Consider the following 18,606-nt stretch of genomic DNA (forward strand, 5'->3'; position numbering starts at 1 on the left):
CGTGCCGCGCACGCAACCCCACCCCAGAGACTGCTGCAGCCCCACACCGCTTTTTCCGCACGGCTGACCAGCGGGGCGCCTAAGCCGCTTGCAGATCTCTTGTCTTCTGGACGATGCCACACACAGCGCTGCCCAGAGAGTCCCTGAGGCTCAGCGCGGGACTAAATACATAGTCAGGTAAAAGCGCCATTAAAAGTCTGCCTTTGCTTTTAGAAACATGTATACTAACTAACTGGCTATCATGACGGCATCATTAAAAAAAAAAAACACCGCCACCAAAAACCATTTTCAGCAGTCTGGCCTTCAAAGCTCTCTCTGCCCTCGCCTGTGCAACTGGGAATGTGGGTGCTGAGTCAGGGTGTCTAGTAGCTGCATAAACTTACCCAGGAAAGAACTGCTCAGAGTAAGTGACGCTGGCTCTGGGCCTGCGCCGAAGTCTACAGAAGACTTGTTGAGACTTAAGGTGTTCGTTCCGGGCCCCTCGCGCTGGGAGAGAGGAGAGGCGAGCACCCTCCTCACACGGGAAGGCCACCCTAAGTCACCCACACTCTGCTCGCAGGGCTCTTCCGAAGGCTGAGGACATGGGCAGCACTCCTTCTGCTTTACGTAACTGGGCTCGCAGTGGTCCATTAAAGCTGTCCTCGGGTCGGGACCGCAACCTTGGTAATGTGGGGACAACATCCGGGGACAGAGTGAGTGATTCCGGAAGCCCAACCAGGAAATAAAATCCCCTCCAGATAAGAGAACCACGTACCTGGATGGTAGGCTTCGAAAGGGTCTGAGCAGTACACACTCCCCTTCAGATACACAGGGCCTGCGGGTCCCAAGAAGGGACAAAGGAACGGGTCTGTGGCAGCTTCCACATCAGCTTCGCTGCTGTTGTCAATGTGGCATGGCCCTTGAAAACACACATCTTAGTCACTGTGCTAATTTTGTTCAAGTATCACTCCACATTCTCTCCACTTTTGACATTTTCCATACGTATAGATGAAAAGTTTAGACAGAATACCACATAAAAGATAAAATGGCAGAAACTAATGGTAGAGTTTTTCCAAATGTACTGAGGCCTACGGCTTAGTAACTGAGTAAATCTGTGATATTTTACTAAAAGGGGACTTGATTAGCTACTGCGCTGGATGTGTTAACCTGGCTGCTGGCGTCTCCTGGTTTCCAAGAGAACCCGATCTGCGTACGGAGACTGTGGCCACAGCAGCCATGGTCTGGACCGCATGATGCCGCCAGCACTGCCCCTTTCTCCAGAAGGTCACTGAGGACCAGGATGAGGGACTGGCGCCTAACCAATGACCTTTAGTGCCCAGCTCAAAGATGAGCTCAGCCAAAAAAAACCAAATTCCTATCCTGAGTGCCTGAGCTCAACCACCCAGAAACGACATGCCGGGTGGGCACAGACACAGCATTGGAAGGACAAGGGCTATCGTGAGGGTGTAGCTGCGGTGACAGACCACGTGTCCGGGCAGCAGGGGCCGGGCAGTCGGGGGTCTTGGCAAGAAGCAAACAGCCAGAACGTGACTCGGCAACGCCCGGGGCCTCGAGGGCTGCTCCGAGAGCCCGGTCCAGCCCGGCCCCAGCATCCCGGCAGCGCGGCGCTGTTCTGCTCCAGCTCTGTCCCTTAGGTGTTTGTAAACGAATTTTTGGTCAACCCTGCTCCATCTGAATGAGCTTAGGCCTCAGTTCTTGCAACCAAATAAATCTCACAGACCACCTGCTTGTATGTTCCCATCTTCTCTCCTGTGTTTATACCCTCCACCACTGCCCTGCCAAGCACTTCGCGACTCCTTGTTGAGGGTTTTGTCTCATTACTGACTAAACGGTGAAACTGAAGACAGACATTCTTTCATCCCAGCTACAGAGTTGGCCACAGACCACTCAACCAGTGCTTGTGGGAAGACAGTAAAATGTTTTAAAACGTCACCAGCTTCCACGTGTTGAGCCCTTAATCTGTGCCCAGCACCAGCTGGCCCCCCACTATCATCCTATCCAGTGTTCACAACACCCTGAGCGGGAAGGATCGCAACTGCCCAGGACACACGGGGAGCGTGAGCAGAGGGCCCTGAACCGGCTGATGCACTTGCGTCACCTCCTCCTCACCACGCTTCAAACCGCACAGTTCTTCACGCGGCAGTCAGTTAGATGTCTCTACAGGATGATCTTAAGTCGTCTGACTTTTAAGACCACGCATGAAACTAGCTGAACGCCGTTTAAGAAGAACATTCAGGGCCAGAGAACATTCACAACGTAAAGGACATATCATGTCGCATGGAGGAACTGAATTTACTTAGCCTGTTTCTCTTCTTTTAATTGCTGGAAACAAAGATTTTTCCAGTGTGTAAGAGAAAGGCATACACCTATTTCACGTCAGCTTTGCTAGTGATCTTCGGCCAGGCTCCAAATATACGAGTGTATCAACTTCTTGTGAAAATTAAGATTATATTGGACCTTTCCATTGGGCTATTTCAAAACAACCGCAGCCCATGTTCGTTTTAAACACATACCATTACTGTCATGTTGTGGTAAGAAAAACGCGCCTCCTGAAGGAGTGACGAACTGGTGGTGGCTCCCACTTTCTGAGGAGACGTACCCATCCTGTCTGTCGGCTAGCGTTCCCTGAGATGACAAGTAACTAGGGATGTCAGCCGGCAAGTTGGTCTCATCTGCAACCAAACAACAGCATTCTGTTAACCGAGACGGATCGTAACTGCCACATAGGCTTCCCCAATGAACGTTTGCACTGTTTAGTTTTCTGTTCAGGTCCAATCAACCTGCTCGTGCAAACCCGTCCTGACTGAGCAGTACTGGGCTAAGGCGAACCCGCGCCCACCTTCTCCTCTACAGCTTGTGGGACACCCCTCCCGCATTTCAAACACAACAGATGTTTACACAGACAGAGGCGTGGCCATTTTCGTGGGATCGCATCCAAGCTCTTGATTTAAGCTTGATTTCTGCCACATCCCTGCCTTAGTATTAGTCATCGATATAGGAGTTTGCACATCTAGGTCAAAGCTCCGCTCCCACCGTACCAGATACCTGCACACACACACATGCGCATATGCAGTAGCACGTGACAAAACAAAACACAAGGGCCCAGGACAAGCCTCACGACTGCAGGGCTGTTCCTGGACCTCCGTCGCCATCCTGTCAGATGGGTTTACGCCGTGATTTGGACTGACTCTGAGAGCCAACAGGATACTCTGATGAGGTTGTAACAAAAAGCACTCATCTGTAACCATCAGCTTTGTTTTGGGCTAGGGTGTGTTGCCTGGAGCTAACCGTAGCTCTGCAGCTTGAAACAAATGAATCACCCCTGTGACACGGCCTCAGGTTGCAAGACACACACTCCAGGAGGAAATCACGGCAGGACCGTGCAAACACACACACACACACACACACACGACCCCGCACCCTGCGCCAGGCTGCCGTCTAACACCTGTGTTGGTGATGCTGCAGTCCTCGTTCCTCCGCCGGGTGTGGTAGATGATGACCACCCACACAAGCGACGTGCCCACCACACAGCAAACCACCGCTATGATCACGATGCCCACGGTGGCCCATCTGTCATCGTCCAGCGACGAGGCCGTCATCTGGGGGGAGTCGCAGGTGGGGGTGGGGATCACACTGAGGCGCAAGTGGCCTCTCTCAGTGCCCAGGGTGTTAGACATTTCACACGTGTACTTCCCGGCATCGCTGACATCGGAGTCCACAATGATTAGCAGCTGGTTGCCTGCTGCAAAAAAGTGCCTTTCAGTGACCACCAAAGGGCTGTCATCCTTGGTCCAGTTCAGCCTGGGAGGAGGGCTCCCTCCCGCGATGCACTGCAGGACGGCTGTTTCCCCCTTGGTCACAGTTCGATCTAACAGGGGCCGCAGAAATGATGGTGTCTCTGAAATGACAAATCATGCTCTTAATCTCTGACATGAAATTAGACTTTGCCCGGCATAAAACCTCGCCTGTAAATGTATTCAAATTGGAGCTAAAAACTGTCTTCTCTCACAACTTATGAACAACAAATAACAAAAGTAAATTATTTTCAGAATTTTAATGTCGGCTTTTTAAGAGCCTAAACATCTACACAGAATTTGGGATTTCACGTCATCATTTGGCTGTTGTTTACTTACGATACCAGTTAAGGGTAATATTTACTGTTTCTTTCGCTCTGTCCCCCTCACTCTCGGCAAGGGCAGCGAATGCTGGAAGTGACGCGAAGCAAAGCACGTCAGGCGTTTTTTAGAAATACAGAATGTATTACAATTACTTCAAGCACAAGGGCGTGTTGTTGGATAAAATAAAATCAGCATGTTTACATTTTTAAAGGGAAACTTTCTAGTGCCAGATGTCCTGATCTGTATCAAAATTCTGAAAATAATTTACTATTACTGTGTGGTGTTGGTAGGTTACTCTGATTTACTCTTTTAAAGATACACATATGATTCACATGCTCGTATACTTTTTTTTAAAGCAAATGTTTAGGTAAATGATAAAAGATGAACTCTGATTTCCAGAGTTGTATGGGGGCCAAGGAAAAAGTAGTTCCCTCTCAATTTGTTCATGGATTTGTTTTCTTATGTTGTTTACATTGTTAAGACCCTTAGGGGAGACTGCACACAACAGGAAGAGTAAGGGAAGGTGATTCCTGCAAAAAGGGGGAGGATCAAAGCATGCACTTCCTCCCCGCCTTTGGAGGGAGGGAGCAGACTCATCGCACTGGCCACAGGCCTGAGGAAGCAACTTCAAAGCTTCTGAGAAGCCACAGTCCTCTCCAGGAAAGGGCGGGGTCCTACAGACCATCTCTCACCCCCAAAACTTGCGACACTTCTTAGGGCCTTCGGGTGAGTGGGTATCTTTAAGACTGACGCGTATCACAGAAGCTGAAAACGCCCACTCACCGAGGACAGTCAGAGTGGCGTTTGCAGAAATGCTCCCTGCACTGTTCTGAGCTGTGCAGCTGTACACCCCGACGTCCTCTGTCTTCACATCCACGATGAAGAACACGTCATCCTCAGGCATGACGTGCATGCGTCTCTCCCTCGCGGCCGGGAAGTCTGTGCCCCCGTCCTTCTGCCAGGCGATCTGTGGGGCTGGGTGCCCCAGGGCGGCGCACTCCAAGCGCGCCATGGCCCCGGCACGGATGGTCAGGTCCATGGGCATCTTGGTGAATGAAGGAAGCACTGAAATCAGAAACACAACATAGGCACTAGTGTGCTGGGGTTTGAGAGATTCACTGATTCATTTCTATTCCTTTTTTTTGGAGGGGGACTTACAAATGTCCCTAACATAGGTAAGGCAGGGGTTATTTCCATTTGCAAGTTAAGACAGAGAGACTGACTCCCTCAAGGCTACACAGGTACAGAAGTGATGGAGTAAAGATGAAACAGGTTATCTGATCTTCAGACTGATGGTCTTTCTGCTATTTTTCAGTCACTTTTTAGTTTCCTCAATAATTATGTGTGAGATCTTGGACAGATCAATTAATCTCTTTGCACCCTGACCTCTCCATCTTTCTTTTTGAAGTTCCCCTTTGGCCCTAACAGTCTGTGACTTTGGATATGTATTTTGTCCTCTAATTTTACTGTTCTATGTGTCAGGCCTCAGCAGTCATTTGCTGAATAAACACATTAATGAACTGTATCTTCTACCACAGAAGATACAAACAAATGATACACTGTAAAATTGTCTACCTGCCACACAAAGTGCACAATGAGATGCTTTTATAAAGAACAGCAGCTAACACTGCATTTACTGAACACTTACTGTATTCCATGCGTTCTGCTAAGTTCTTTACACAATTATTTTATTTAACGATGATCGTACCTCTGTAAGGTAGGCACTATTATTCCTAAATGAAAGATGTAGAAAAGGAGGCAAGAGAGGTTAAGGAACTCGACGAGCGCCCCTCAGCCGCAAGCAGGAGTAGAAGGATGCAAACCCAGATGTCTGAGTTAAGGGTGGTATGCTTTCTGTTGGCAGGAACGTAAACTGGTGCAGCCACTACGGAAAACAGTATGAAGGTGCTTTAAAAGACTGAAAAATAGAGCTATCGTAAGACCCAGCAATTCTACTCCTGGGCATAAACCCAGAAAAGACAAAAAACTCTATTTCAAAAAGAGCTGCACCCCAATGTTCACAGCAACACTGTTCACAATAGCCAAGACACGGGAGCAGCCCAAGTGCCCACCAACAGATGGCTGGTTTAAGAAAAACAGACATTCACACACACGCAGACTAGAATACTACTCAGCCATAAAAAGGAATGAAATACTGCCATTTGCAGCAACATGGGTGGCCTAGAGAATACTGTACTAAGTGAAGTAAGTCAGAGAGACAAGTATCATACGGCATCACTTACATGTGGAATCTAAAAAATAACACAAATGAATCTACATACAAAACGGAAACAGACTCACATAGAAAATAAACTTACAGTTACCAAAGGGGAGAGTGAAGGGGGAGGGATAAATTAGGAGTTTGAGATGAACAGATACAGAGTGCTATACATAACACAGACAAGTAACAGAGATTTACTGTGTAACAGAGGGAATGACATTCAGTACCTTACAATAACCTATAATGGAAAATAATATGAAAAAAATGTAAAAAAACAGAATCACTCTGCTGTACACCTGAAAAGAAACTAACACAATATTGTAAATCAACTACACTTCAATTTAAAAAAAAGGAGCGTGTGCTTTAACACTATACTTCAAAGCCTCCCACATGAGACTGGGACACTGTGAACTCCCGAAGAGCAAGAAAGCATCTGGCTCACCTGGGTTCCCCGGCCCGCTAAGCACGGGCCCTCAACACAATGGCCGCTTGCTTACATACAAATAACCCGCAAACTCCATGCTGTGGAGTGAGAGGCAGGGAGAGGAAGGGTTGGGTGGGAGCCAGGAGAGCAGGGGACCGGGGTAGGAAGAAGAGAAAGAGAGGAAAGCAGGCACTTTTTCTGCTTCTCAAAGGTGTCTTTTAATGCAAAAGGAAAAGTCAGACCACATACTGTTTACTGTGAGCTTGGCTTTGACCGAGTAGGATGAACCGAAGTGGTTGGAGATGACGCACTGGTACCTCCCCTCACTAGTAAACTCCACATTGCGGAGCCGCAGGATGGTGGTGTACTCCATCACCTCGCCGCCCTGGGCCCGCAGGTGTGCGTAATTTTCCATTTCCGCATCATGCAGTAGCTCATTGTCTTTTTTCCAAGCAAAAGTCATTGGGGAATCACTGCTGCTGGCAGCCGAGCAGATAAAACTCAAATTGGAACCTTTTATTGCCGACTGCGTTTCTGGCTGAACCGTGATCTGGGGTTTAGGAAAATCATCTGTTCAAAATGGAGAGGAAGAAACAGAACAGTTTTAAAGCTTGAGAGTCCAAATGCTACTCAGATTTGAACACCAGGAAACTCAAAACAAACAGTGGCTTAGGTTTTACCCTTTTGTGTATGTTTCACAGATGGAGTAGCAGTCCCACTGTTGAAATGGTAGCTGGGAAGAGTTTATAAAGGAATGCATTCATCTCAAATCGAGACTGAGACCTAGTTACCCGTCATTAACTGAGAAGAGGCTGGAATTCTGGAATATACTCCAGACCCCCTGTGGTCCCTTTTTACATAATCAGCTAAGACACTTCCAAGCTCATGAATCAGCTTAAAGTGCTATTGTCAGGAACTGCATTCCCATGCCCCCACAATATGTTTTCCACAAATAAGAACCAGAAAAATTAAGAAATCAAACATCAGTAATGATAATCAGTATCACCAGAGACAGCAATTAACACCCCATTTACCAAAAACACAGTTCATATTAAACGGCAGTAATTTTTAGGCAGAGCAGGAAAAAATCCTGCAGAGAAAGAAAAAGCCTCTCTCAAGCTCACTGTGAGACCTGGCTGCAGCCTGGAGTTTGGAGGGGCCAGTCCACCAGGCCGCTGGGCTACACTGCCAGAGCCACACTGTAATTAGGGCTCAGCAACTCTCTCATTCCAAACGGGTATTTTAAGTTCTCAGTTACTTTTTAGAAAAGTTACCTTTTTGAACTTCAGTTTCTCAGATGGTCTAAACCCAGAAGAAAGCATCTTGAATCCTCTAAAATGTACTCCTTGGGTGCTCTGAAAAACTAATGTGCGTGTGCATGTGTGTGTGCATGTATGGACGGGATGTGGGGGGTCCTCTGACAACTCCAGTGCAGCTCATCTCCAATGTCGTGCCTGCACGCTGTAATCCAGATCATTTCTTCTTCTGTTATGATTATTCTAAAATTCTCACGTGGTCAGTCAATGTTCAGATTCTCAGTGGAGTGACAAATCTATGGAGACCACATATATGTCTCAAAGCAATAGAGAATTCTTATCGTGAGATGCAAGAACTGTGAAATAGAGACCATGGAAAAGGAATGCTCAGGCCCTTACAGATGTATGTCCAGGGCTTATTTAGATCCAAAGCCACATCAGATGTTTTAATTCCAGAAACCGTGGGCACTATTGCATGCTGCAATCTAAAAGGAGTTTTTCTTGTACTAAACAATTGAAGGCAAAGTGGTTTTAAATAAATTTTTAAAGGCTAATGTAAAATTGGGTTCTGTAATATCTCAACGCACATGCTAAAATTCAAGCAAACTTTGATTCCACGTTCTATTTGCACACTTATTTTCACAAAGATCTCCACGGCAGAGAAGAGTGAACAGCAGTGTAGTGTGGTAGACAACAGACGGCACCAGACAGATGAAGACCTGGCTTTCTGATCCGGATCTGCGAACTAGCTATCTGAAGCCGGGTAAGCAGATGTCTAACACTGAGATGCGTACATGCTAAAGCAAAGGACCTTACCTTTATTTATAATAAACTCAAACTTTCTATTACAGTCATGTTTCACCCACCAATTGTAAAAATTTGTAGCAGCCTATAAACCACTAGCTAACTTTCTCTTTCTATTCCACACAAATTAGCATCTGTACAGGATTTAAGTCCGTCTCTTCACTGGGCTCACATGAGCCTCTCAATGACCCCCGGGGTTGGGAAGAGCAGACAGTGGTGTTCCCATCTCACAGATTCAAAGACTGAGAGTTAGGGAACTGAAGGCGTGCAGAAGGGCTGAGACTCTCCCCCAACTCTCTCAATGTCCAACATCATTCTCTTTCCACCAAACCACCCTGACGCCAACACAAAGAGGAAGAAACTGTATGAGCATTTCCTTCCATTGGTAAAACTGCAATCATCAGCAAACTAAGATCCACTCTCATCTACCTCAGCAGAAATAAGAGCTTTATTAGGGGAACATAAATTTACTCAAATCCAAGATCTGGACAGATGGGAGGAAAAAAAAAAAGAAAGAAGAATGAATAAAACGCCGAGGCCATAGTGCCACTCACCACACACAAAGCCATCTGGGCTGACGGCAAAAATACTTCTCCCCTTCAGCAACTGTGGATGCGCACAACTGGCGTTGACGAAGCTCTGAAAGTTGTTTTCCGCCACCCACTGCGGGAGCCATTTTAGTTGGCAATCACACAAAAGGCTTGATGTATTTAAATGCCTGAAGAGAGTAATTACATTCAATTTGTTTTGTATGAAATGCAGATTTCTACAAGTAAACGAAACTCAAGTAAATACTAACAAAGCAATGAATGTGGACACCAAATACATACAACCCATGGAATAAACATTCTATAGTCCATCTTCAAATGCAAGACGTGGAACTAGCACCATTTTTTTGTTGTGGTGGTTCTTACTGATCTGCGGAGACAGACGTGCTGATGTAACAAACACACCTGACTCCTGGACACTGCGTACTACGAGAGAGGCTCTGCGCCGTAACAGGCCCCGCATGCTTAAACTGCAAAATCGCAACGGAAAGAAAAAGGAACTCCTCTTTTCCACAAAGGGAACAAATAACCAACTCCTCTTGCTTTCTCGTAATAAAAGTTATGTGAAGAACATGCCAGATACTTCCTATAGACACATCATCCAGGAGGACCTACCCCATGACAGGCCCCCCCCTTTATGCTTTATCTGAAATTCGTGGATGGAAAAGAAAAGCTTACAGTTGTTGAAGTTTCTTCATTTGTGAGAAAGCGTTGCCTTGCAATGACATGATCGCGTTGTCACTCAGGTCTCTGAAAGCAACCACGTCAAGTGCGTTAGAGGGAGTCAGGGTCACCGGGCGCCTTCAGGCACAGGCTGGACCCACGCTGCCCGCCCCTTCACCACAAAAGTGCTCTGTGTGAAGCGCACCAATGCGGGGACCAGAGGAACTCAACAGGAAGCTGGGTTTGAAAACAAGGATGCCTGCGTCAGAGCAGGTTCCGTTCTGGTCAGACAGAGTTTACACCACCACAGGCTTTTTGGCCCACAAGGGCCTAAGCTATTCTGCCATGTTATTTTACTGTATTTCTCATTATTCAGATTACTAATGCTTAGTAACTTTTAAATACACAAATAAAATTCCTCATAATTATGCTTTTTAAAAACCTATCATGGACAGAATACCTTCCATGATATGTACCGTGTTATGTGATTTACATCTACACGTTATTACAATTATCCCTCACAGCAACCCAAAAGAAGATGATCTAACTACTCCTTGGTTTGCATAAAAGAGGCAGATCAGATGTGAACTCAGCTATTTTCAGTTTCAAAACCGATGCTCTGAGTCACCAGCCTACTCTGCCACTCACAACTCACTGACAGAGAGACAGCAAGGGGTTCAGACAAGAGGTACTCGCTAAAACCAACCAACCAACGGCCACTTCAGGCAGGACGTTTCCAAATGAGAGTGTATTCAGGCTGATTTGATTTTTAACTCGTACTTACAAGCAGTCTGAATTAAAGTCCTCGCCACAGTGATTGCCACTCTGCTTCCCTTTACGTGGGTCAGGGTAGACAGGAGGGATTTTGAAAGAGACAAGTGGCAGCAGAAGACAGAATCAAGGTCCCAAATGTGGGCGGGGGAAGAGGCTGGGGGAGGCATACAGGGTTAGGAAACTGAAGCAGAGGTCAGTACTCCCCTGACCTACTAATTCCACTTTCCCAGAAACATTATGGGTCAGATGACAAATGCTTTTGGCTAGTTTCCTTTTGAAAATAATTTGTTTCACTAAGTCCAGCAATACTGGCCCGCCCTTCCAAACTATGCTTTGCAGAGTCATCAGACCACAACCCGCACTGCTGCACGGTCGGTGCGGCTAGTGGCCCACAACAATGGGGCACAGATCACAGCTGGACACGAGCACCAGTGCCGGCACAACCAGATGTGTCTCTTACATCATAACTGCTTTTGTCCAGGTGAATGGGCATTAAAACTTGTGGCTACAGAAGCACTCCTTAACAGTCAGGGTGAGCAGGCTTCATGTTACTTTGGCCTCTCACTGCACACAAACACTTGCAGCCATGGCTATACGGTAAGCTAGTTGGCTTTGCGCTTGGGCAGGTTCTGACTCCCAGCAAGGCTGCCTGGCTTGCCCTCCTAGTGCCTGAAAATGTTTACATCCCTAACTGTAATTTCAGAAATGTGTGCCGGGAGTTACTGAGGGCAGAGGCTGTGAGGGCAAGAGCTGCTGAGAAAGCGGAGGCCACCCTGGTTTGAGTCCTGCTTCTGCCAGGACTGAGAGGTTGGTTAGCAAAGGAGAACGATGAAAAGAAAAAAAGGAGGAAAAACAGGCTGTACATTTTATACTTAAGCAACAGCCACAACAACAGAAGTCCTCCAAGCAGCCTTAAAGCTCTCCTTCCACATTCTCGAAGACAGGGGGACCTGTCTTTTCTGATTTTTAAAATGCAAGTCACCTCCTTAACTGCTCAATAGAGCTGGTGAACCCTCAGAACCTCCACGTCTTAACTTAAAAATTAAGATAATAATAGCCGTTGAATAGCTTTCTTGTGAGGATTAATTGAGACAATATTATATATGAATACTTGGCAGAATGCCTGAGATGCAGAGCATATGTGATAAATGGAGGCTTTTAAAAAAATTAAACGTACCTCTGCTTGAGAAAAATAATTAAAAGAAAACCCAGTTATGATGTAATGTCCTTAAATGCAAAAGAAGTATGTACCTGTGTATGTACACTTTCACAGAGATACAGACAGAGGAGCAGGTAGCTCGGTAAGGCGGAAGACAGACAGATGTGTACAGACGTGAGGACACCAACAGAATTCCGTTCTGGTTTACGTCCTCTTTCGTGACGCGTAAGCAGAGAACCAGCTCAGACTTCCTTGAGGGGAACAAAGTCCTGCTACTCACAGGTGTTCCAGTGCATCCAAACCACTGAAGGCCTTTTTGGTAATGGATCGAATCCGGTTTCCCTGGAGTGTTCTTAAAAAAAGAAAAATTACAATGGAACAGTTAATCAAAGCCATTTTGGAGTGCGATTCTCATGAAAAGAATTGCTTTTTAAATCATTTGTGAATAAGTCTATTTTCTTCAGTTAAAGAACATAGCCTTAAAAAAAATGTATCCGTGCCATCTATTTCAGTAATACAGTTCAGCATGGTTGCAAGGCATTCACCAGAGAATCCGGCCAAAACAGGTATTCAAGAAGCCACTCTGACGGTTAAATTAAAGCAGTGATTTTTCGAAGAGGTAGAAATTTTTATTCCAAGTCGAGTGTCTCAGAACTCTAGTAAGTAAAGCAGGTAATGGGGAGACTTCCTCCTTCCCCTCCCCCTCCCTCCCTGTAGAAACCTTCATTGTCCACAGACCTTTAGGGCTACGTGGAACTCAATCTGAAAACCACTCACTTAAAACTCAGAATCTGGCCATCAGCAAGGCCATTTTGTGGCTGAATATAAACAGATTTTTATCCTGTACTGCTTGGAACCCACTGCAGTATTATCGTTGGATACTGGATCACTTCATTTAAAAATTCCCCTGAGCAAAGGGCAACACTGGACGTTTCAAAAGGTTGAACTTAGTAAGTGCACTAACTTTTACACAACGATCATCTCAAGAGTCCAAGCACTCAAAACAACTTAAAACTCTTATCTGGATGCTAAAGTAAGCTGCGCACTGACTAAAGTGTTGAGTAAAACCACTATGTCCAAGAAAGAAAATCTAATTAATATACACTCTGTATCAGAGCAGGCATCTGGGGAAATGACGAACGGATTAAGCACCTATTTCTAAACTCTTTAGAGATGTCAACTTGTGTGTGGAACTGACTGTGATTAAGACAAAATGTTTTGGTCAAAGAGTGAGGCAGATTACGAAGCAAATCAGACTCACAGACGCCTCAGTTTGTCAAGGCCAGAGAAGGCACCGTTCATGTCCTCAATGGTCCAGGAAATTTCATTGTTCTTCAGATCCCTAATTAAAAGAAGGAAAGTTACCGAAACTAGGACCAGGCTCTTCACCAAAGATACAGGTGTTCTCTTTAGAGATATGCTTAGAAATCTAACATCACCTCCCAGGTGGCACGTAGTTTGTAAGAAGTTCATTGCACGTCCCCATGTCATCTCTGCCCCTTTCAAAATGACAGGAACTCTCTCTCTCCAACATATCTCTTACATCCTGCCCTTCTCACTCAGCAACGTTTTAAGTTTTTGCCCGAAATCAGGACAGTTGACTCTGGCCCTATTAACTCCTCTATCAAGATGACTAAATTCTGAAAGTCTTGAATAGTCTGAAAAATACATTAAACTTTAAAACCACTGTTCCAACCACACAAGGAGCAGTTCGCCAAAGCACACAGCATGTCTTTCAATTATGTAATGCTTCAAATAGCGAACAGAGCAAGCCTTTCCAACAGGCCAAAAATCAAAAGCCCATGGCACGACATTAAAATGAACATTTGAGAGATTTTTTTCAAAGGTCAATTAATCCAACTCTCTTTTCTTTCTCTTGGGACAGAGATCAAGTCTGGATATAACTGGCCTGATAAACAGGCATCTTCTTTTGCTGTCCTTTGTATATCTTTTTCTGCTCTGGGTCAATTTTTAATCAGCATTTTTACGAAGAAAAATTTAGAGATTTAAAACTGTTTCCCTCTTGAGCCGTTACCAGCTTCCTGGAGATCCCGAGAAGGCTAACTGTAATCGCCCACACAGTCTGATCACTGTCCCTGCAAAATCCCTGCAAGAAGCACATGTGGACGGAATGGGCCGGTTGTAATCAAACTGATCTGGGAAAGATTAAGACACCACTTCTGAGGCCGTACACATTTCCTTCACAACAAAGGAAACCTGCTTGGAGAAAAGTGGGCACGTTTAGGAACCAATTAGGTTCATGTACAGAGAGCACAATGTGTAACTTACAGAGTCTTTAAACTGGAAAGCCCCCGGAAGGCGCAATCAGCGATGTAGCTGACTTTGTTATTCCCGATGTGCAGTGTATTTAGCAAGCTTAAGCCCAGGAAGCTTGAATCATCTAACCTCGATAAGTGATTGAAAGTTAGGTCCCTGTAAAGAAAAAAGGAACAGGAAAACAAACAATAGCTTTTATTTTCCAGTTCAACACAATGATCCACTTAAAAAAAAAAAGGATGAGATATATTAACACAATAATCCTTTTTTTAAAACTCTGCCTTTTTAATAATACCCAGGCAAACATTATTTCTAATCCTAGTAATTAAAAAAATTCTCTTTATTTGAAAATAACCACCATTGCTTTGGCCCGCGTGCCACTGAATCGAAACAGCAGAGCTGGCTTCAGCTTACCGCAACTAAACTCTGACTAGGCTGCATGTGAAAAAAGCTGTCACCTTGGAAACCTTGTTATGAAAATTTCACAGATCAGTGGTAAGAAGCTCATGCTCTGGCTTGATTCCTGCTCTCGAACCTGAGGAGAATGAAAGGCAACTCACAGCTCGCTGAGTTTCTGGCAGAACTCCCAGGCGTCAGGGCTGATCCTGCTGATGGCGTTCTGGCTGAGATGGAGCTCCTGCAGCGTCAGCAAGCCGTAAAGCCAGCCTTTGGTGATCTCTGTCAGGTTGTTATGGTCCAGCTGCCTACAGTTACAATAAGAACCAAAAGCCAGATCCAAAGCTCATCATCTAGACTCTTCCAAGGGGACGTATGATTACAATCCACTACACATTCCTATTGTTCCTAGAGGATTAGCTTTTGTTATGTGAAGACATCAGCATGAAACACCATGCTTATAAATTCTCAGTCACATTAGCTGAAACAAAACTAAAAATTAAATGGTACGATTGTAAATTATGAGATTTTAACGCTGGATTTCACATGAAAGCTACTAAATGTTCACCGAGCACTGTTTGATCACACTTCCGGAGTAGGAACTGTGACAACCCACACTTACAAGATTTCCATGCTGCTCAGCCCCCAGAAAGCCCCATCCATGAGTTTTGTCACGCCATTCCTCTGCATCTTCAGAGACTTCAGAGCACCAAGCCCTTGGAACGTGAGCCCATCCACATTTTTAATCTTGTTTCGGTTCAGTTCACTGCATTGGATATTACAGTTAAACAGTTAGCTTACGTGACAAATTCCGGAGGTAGTAATAAAATGTGACATTACTACAGTAGAGTTAAACCAGCTAGTGTTAAATTACATAGAATGTTTTAAATTTCTAAACATTTTCATTGAGAAGAATTTTGATTTACTAGCAGTGAGTCAATTTCCTCCTGAAGCATGGTATACTTCTGGAATAATAAAATACTCACACCAGATGACACTTTAATTTCTAAACTGTTGTCCATTCAGTATAGAAGTAAACACATTAATACTGGTTTTTAAATTATCCAGAATGGGAATGTTGAATATCATGTGGAAACAGGTCTACTCAGGAGCAGGGCCATCAAGTTTATCCTGTTCAGTCTGCTAACAAAAATTGATTTCTCTCTTTGACAACTAGGTCCATGTTTAATGTTTTCTCTTTAAGGCAGTCACATTCTCAACTTTGGCTGCACTCAGGAATCACCTGGGGAAGTTCTAAAAACAAATGAAGCCTGGATCTTACCCCCAGAGGTTCTAATATCATTGGTCTAGGCCCAGGCATTGGGACGTTTAAAAGCTCCCCAAGCGTCTGTAATGTGCAGCCAAGGCTGAAAACCGCTATAGTGGAGGAGCCTGCTCACAGACGGGGTTCCGCTTATTAACGAGACAGCTCTTCACGGCTGCTTAGGCCATCAGGGCCCTGCAGCTGTCGGCACGACCCTCATATCCACAGCAGTGGGAGTCCCCACGCCGTCTTCAGTGCCACGATGATGTCTCTGACGAAGGCCATTCAATGATCACCCTGTTCACTCTTTCAGTAACAACCCAGCCTGCCTTGTCAGGCAGAAGCTTGTGCTGGGTGACTGTGAGGTTCTGAGGTGGAGATTCTGCAGCTCCGGCTCCCGCCGGGTAAGCAGCCACATCCTTGCCTCTGCACTCCCTTTGCCACATAGTGGATGTCAGGGGGCAGGTGCTGAGGGTTTAGAGGAGGTGAGGGGACAGTATCTAAGGGGCTCTGTACTTACAGGTGCTGTAGCTGGGGCAGCTTAAACATCCTGGGCGGGAGAGCGGAGAGCCGGTTCCGGTTCAGCTTCAGTACCAGGAGCGTGTTGGCCAAGTTGTCAAAGTACCCCGGTTCCACGGACGTCACTCGGTTGCTGTTGATGGACCTGTCGGAAGTGTGAAGGTGAGCTTCTCTCCCTGGTTCTTTGGGAAGTGGAAGTGCATGTATACTCTGCATATAAAGGATCTCCAAAGAACCTCACCATCGTTTGAAATGATGGACGCTTAAAATCATTAACCCTTTAGGTCCCTGTCCCAACGTCGGCTACGATTCACACCAATTGCTGGGGAAAGCGACTGGAACATTTGAAGACTATGAACACTCGTTAGAGATGCTCATCCAATTTCCGTGAAAGTCATTTATTAATGAATCACTCTAGTGGTTTAACTGGATTATTATTTTTAAAAAGAAGCACTTAGTTTCTAACAAAGGGTATCTCATTTTTGTAACCCAAAGTGTAATAAAATGAAGACTGCAGTTATTTGGGCTTACAGCAAATTATCAGTAAGAAAGTTACATTTTTGATCCATCAGCAGTAAAAAAGGACAGAGTTCATCATATCTTAATGTTGAGTCTTTTTAAAAATATACTACAATATATTCATCACATGTGAAAACTTTTGTTAAAAACAACTCGACTTACAGATACTTGAGTTGCAGGGGTGGAAGCGCAGTTTTAAGCTCTGAAATGTTATTGCCACTCAGGTCCAAAGTTTCTAGGGACTGAAAGTGTTTCACATGTTCAGGCAGTATTTCCACAATCTTGTTTCCAGCTCTGGAAGTCAAGAATAGCACAGATAACAGGGTTGATGGTACAACAATCTGAAAGGTGAAAAACATTTTCTATCACTAACTCATTTTTCAGAAATATGGAAAACCGATTGCTCTAAACAGCACTTTTAAAAGTTAAACAAATACTCCTTAGTCACTTTAATTTTGCGTTAAACAGTAAATCATAGTATTAGAATTATGAAAAGCACTCCTTTATAAATCAGGGAGCGTTTAACAGCTGTGGTTATGGAAATGCTATGCAATTAAACTGGTTTCTCTTTCTGTTGTTTTGTTAACAGTCTTTCTTCCTTATCATTTTCTGAAATGGGATGTGAAGTGACTAGCACCAAGTTAGCATTCCAGGCGCTGATGTGTTTCGTTCCCTGTTCTTTCTTTTTGAATCCTAATCCACTTCTAATTCTTCTCTTGGAAAGTACCCACACTACAGGTGCCAGTGAACTTAAAGTACTCATCAGACTGGGGCTTTTAAAAAGCCATCCTACAGAAATCTCTTTTTCTTTAAGAAATAGCACCTTTCAATGCACTGCCACAGTCTTCAGTATCAGTGGATATGCTCGCTCCAGAGCTTTGAATATTATAAAAGTATTACAGAAGAGTCCGTTGGTCTAAACAACCCCTGGGAGTAACTAGATCTTTAAAAATTTTGACCTTAACTGTCTTAAACGCTGGACTAACCATGATGTTCAAAATGGTAGCTACCTGTGGCTCTTTAAAATTAAATGCTGAAGTTCCATTCCTTAGTCACAGTACCCACATTTCAGGTCCTGAATAGTTACATGTGCCCAGCATGTGCCAAATGGGCCAGGACACATACAGAGCATTCCCAGTATTGTGGGAAGTTCTGCTGGTGAGCACTGTCCTGGACCACAAGCGAAAAAATGAAACAAACAAAAAGAGGCCACGTCAAAGCTCTTAAAATACTGATACAGCAGTTTCCAAGAGGGAAATTCAGCATTAAGTGACAACCTTGCTAGGAAACAGGAGCCAAACCGATGAGCAAGCTGTCTTAACTGTCATATTAGACCAGGTAACTTGGACTTTTTAGACCATCATCAGACAGGGGAAAGTAACATGTCAAGGTAGAAAGGGTGGAATGATGGCAAAGTCCACCTATAATAAAGGGTCTTCTCTTTACAACGTAAGGAACAATGAAACCATCCAAAGGCTCCAAGGAGAACTCTGTATGTGATGTAAGTCACGTGCCGCGACTTCTGCCCACAGTGTTCGGTAAAACCGCTTCAGGGGAAAACTGAGGAAGTGACTTCACGTGCGCATCCTTCTTGCCCAGAACTGCATCTGCATAGTGCTTTGAGCTCAGTAAGTTCTCCTGCACTACTGTAACTCGTGGGCCTC

The 18,606-nt window shown here is 45.0% G+C and overlaps 1 protein-coding gene across 1 annotated transcript in view; it reads right to left on the bottom strand.

Annotated features, from left to right (window-relative positions):
* Positions 1-18,606, bottom strand: part of LRIG3 (leucine rich repeats and immunoglobulin like domains 3) — a 45,162-nt gene that overhangs the window by 1,543 nt on the left and 25,013 nt on the right. The window contains exons 4-18 of the mRNA XM_074374636.1: positions 17,105-17,236; positions 16,425-16,568; positions 15,263-15,406; positions 14,805-14,948; positions 14,257-14,400; positions 13,229-13,309; positions 12,248-12,319; positions 10,050-10,121; positions 9,378-9,541; positions 7,013-7,333; positions 4,902-5,183; positions 3,446-3,898; positions 2,514-2,672; positions 755-898; positions 384-659 (exon numbers count right to left, since the gene is read on the bottom strand). Coding sequence (XP_074230737.1) covers positions 384-659; positions 755-898; positions 2,514-2,672; positions 3,446-3,898; positions 4,902-5,183; positions 7,013-7,333; positions 9,378-9,541; positions 10,050-10,121; positions 12,248-12,319; positions 13,229-13,309; positions 14,257-14,400; positions 14,805-14,948; positions 15,263-15,406; positions 16,425-16,568; positions 17,105-17,236 — 2,732 coding nt within the window. The remainder of the gene's footprint in view (positions 1-383; positions 660-754; positions 899-2,513; positions 2,673-3,445; positions 3,899-4,901; positions 5,184-7,012; positions 7,334-9,377; positions 9,542-10,049; positions 10,122-12,247; positions 12,320-13,228; positions 13,310-14,256; positions 14,401-14,804; positions 14,949-15,262; positions 15,407-16,424; positions 16,569-17,104; positions 17,237-18,606) is intronic.

The sequence above is a fragment of the Camelus bactrianus genome, chromosome 12, assembly GCF_048773025.1.
Source record: "Camelus bactrianus isolate YW-2024 breed Bactrian camel chromosome 12, ASM4877302v1, whole genome shotgun sequence".
In the NCBI taxonomy this organism is placed as follows: Eukaryota; Metazoa; Chordata; class Mammalia; order Artiodactyla; family Camelidae; genus Camelus; species Camelus bactrianus.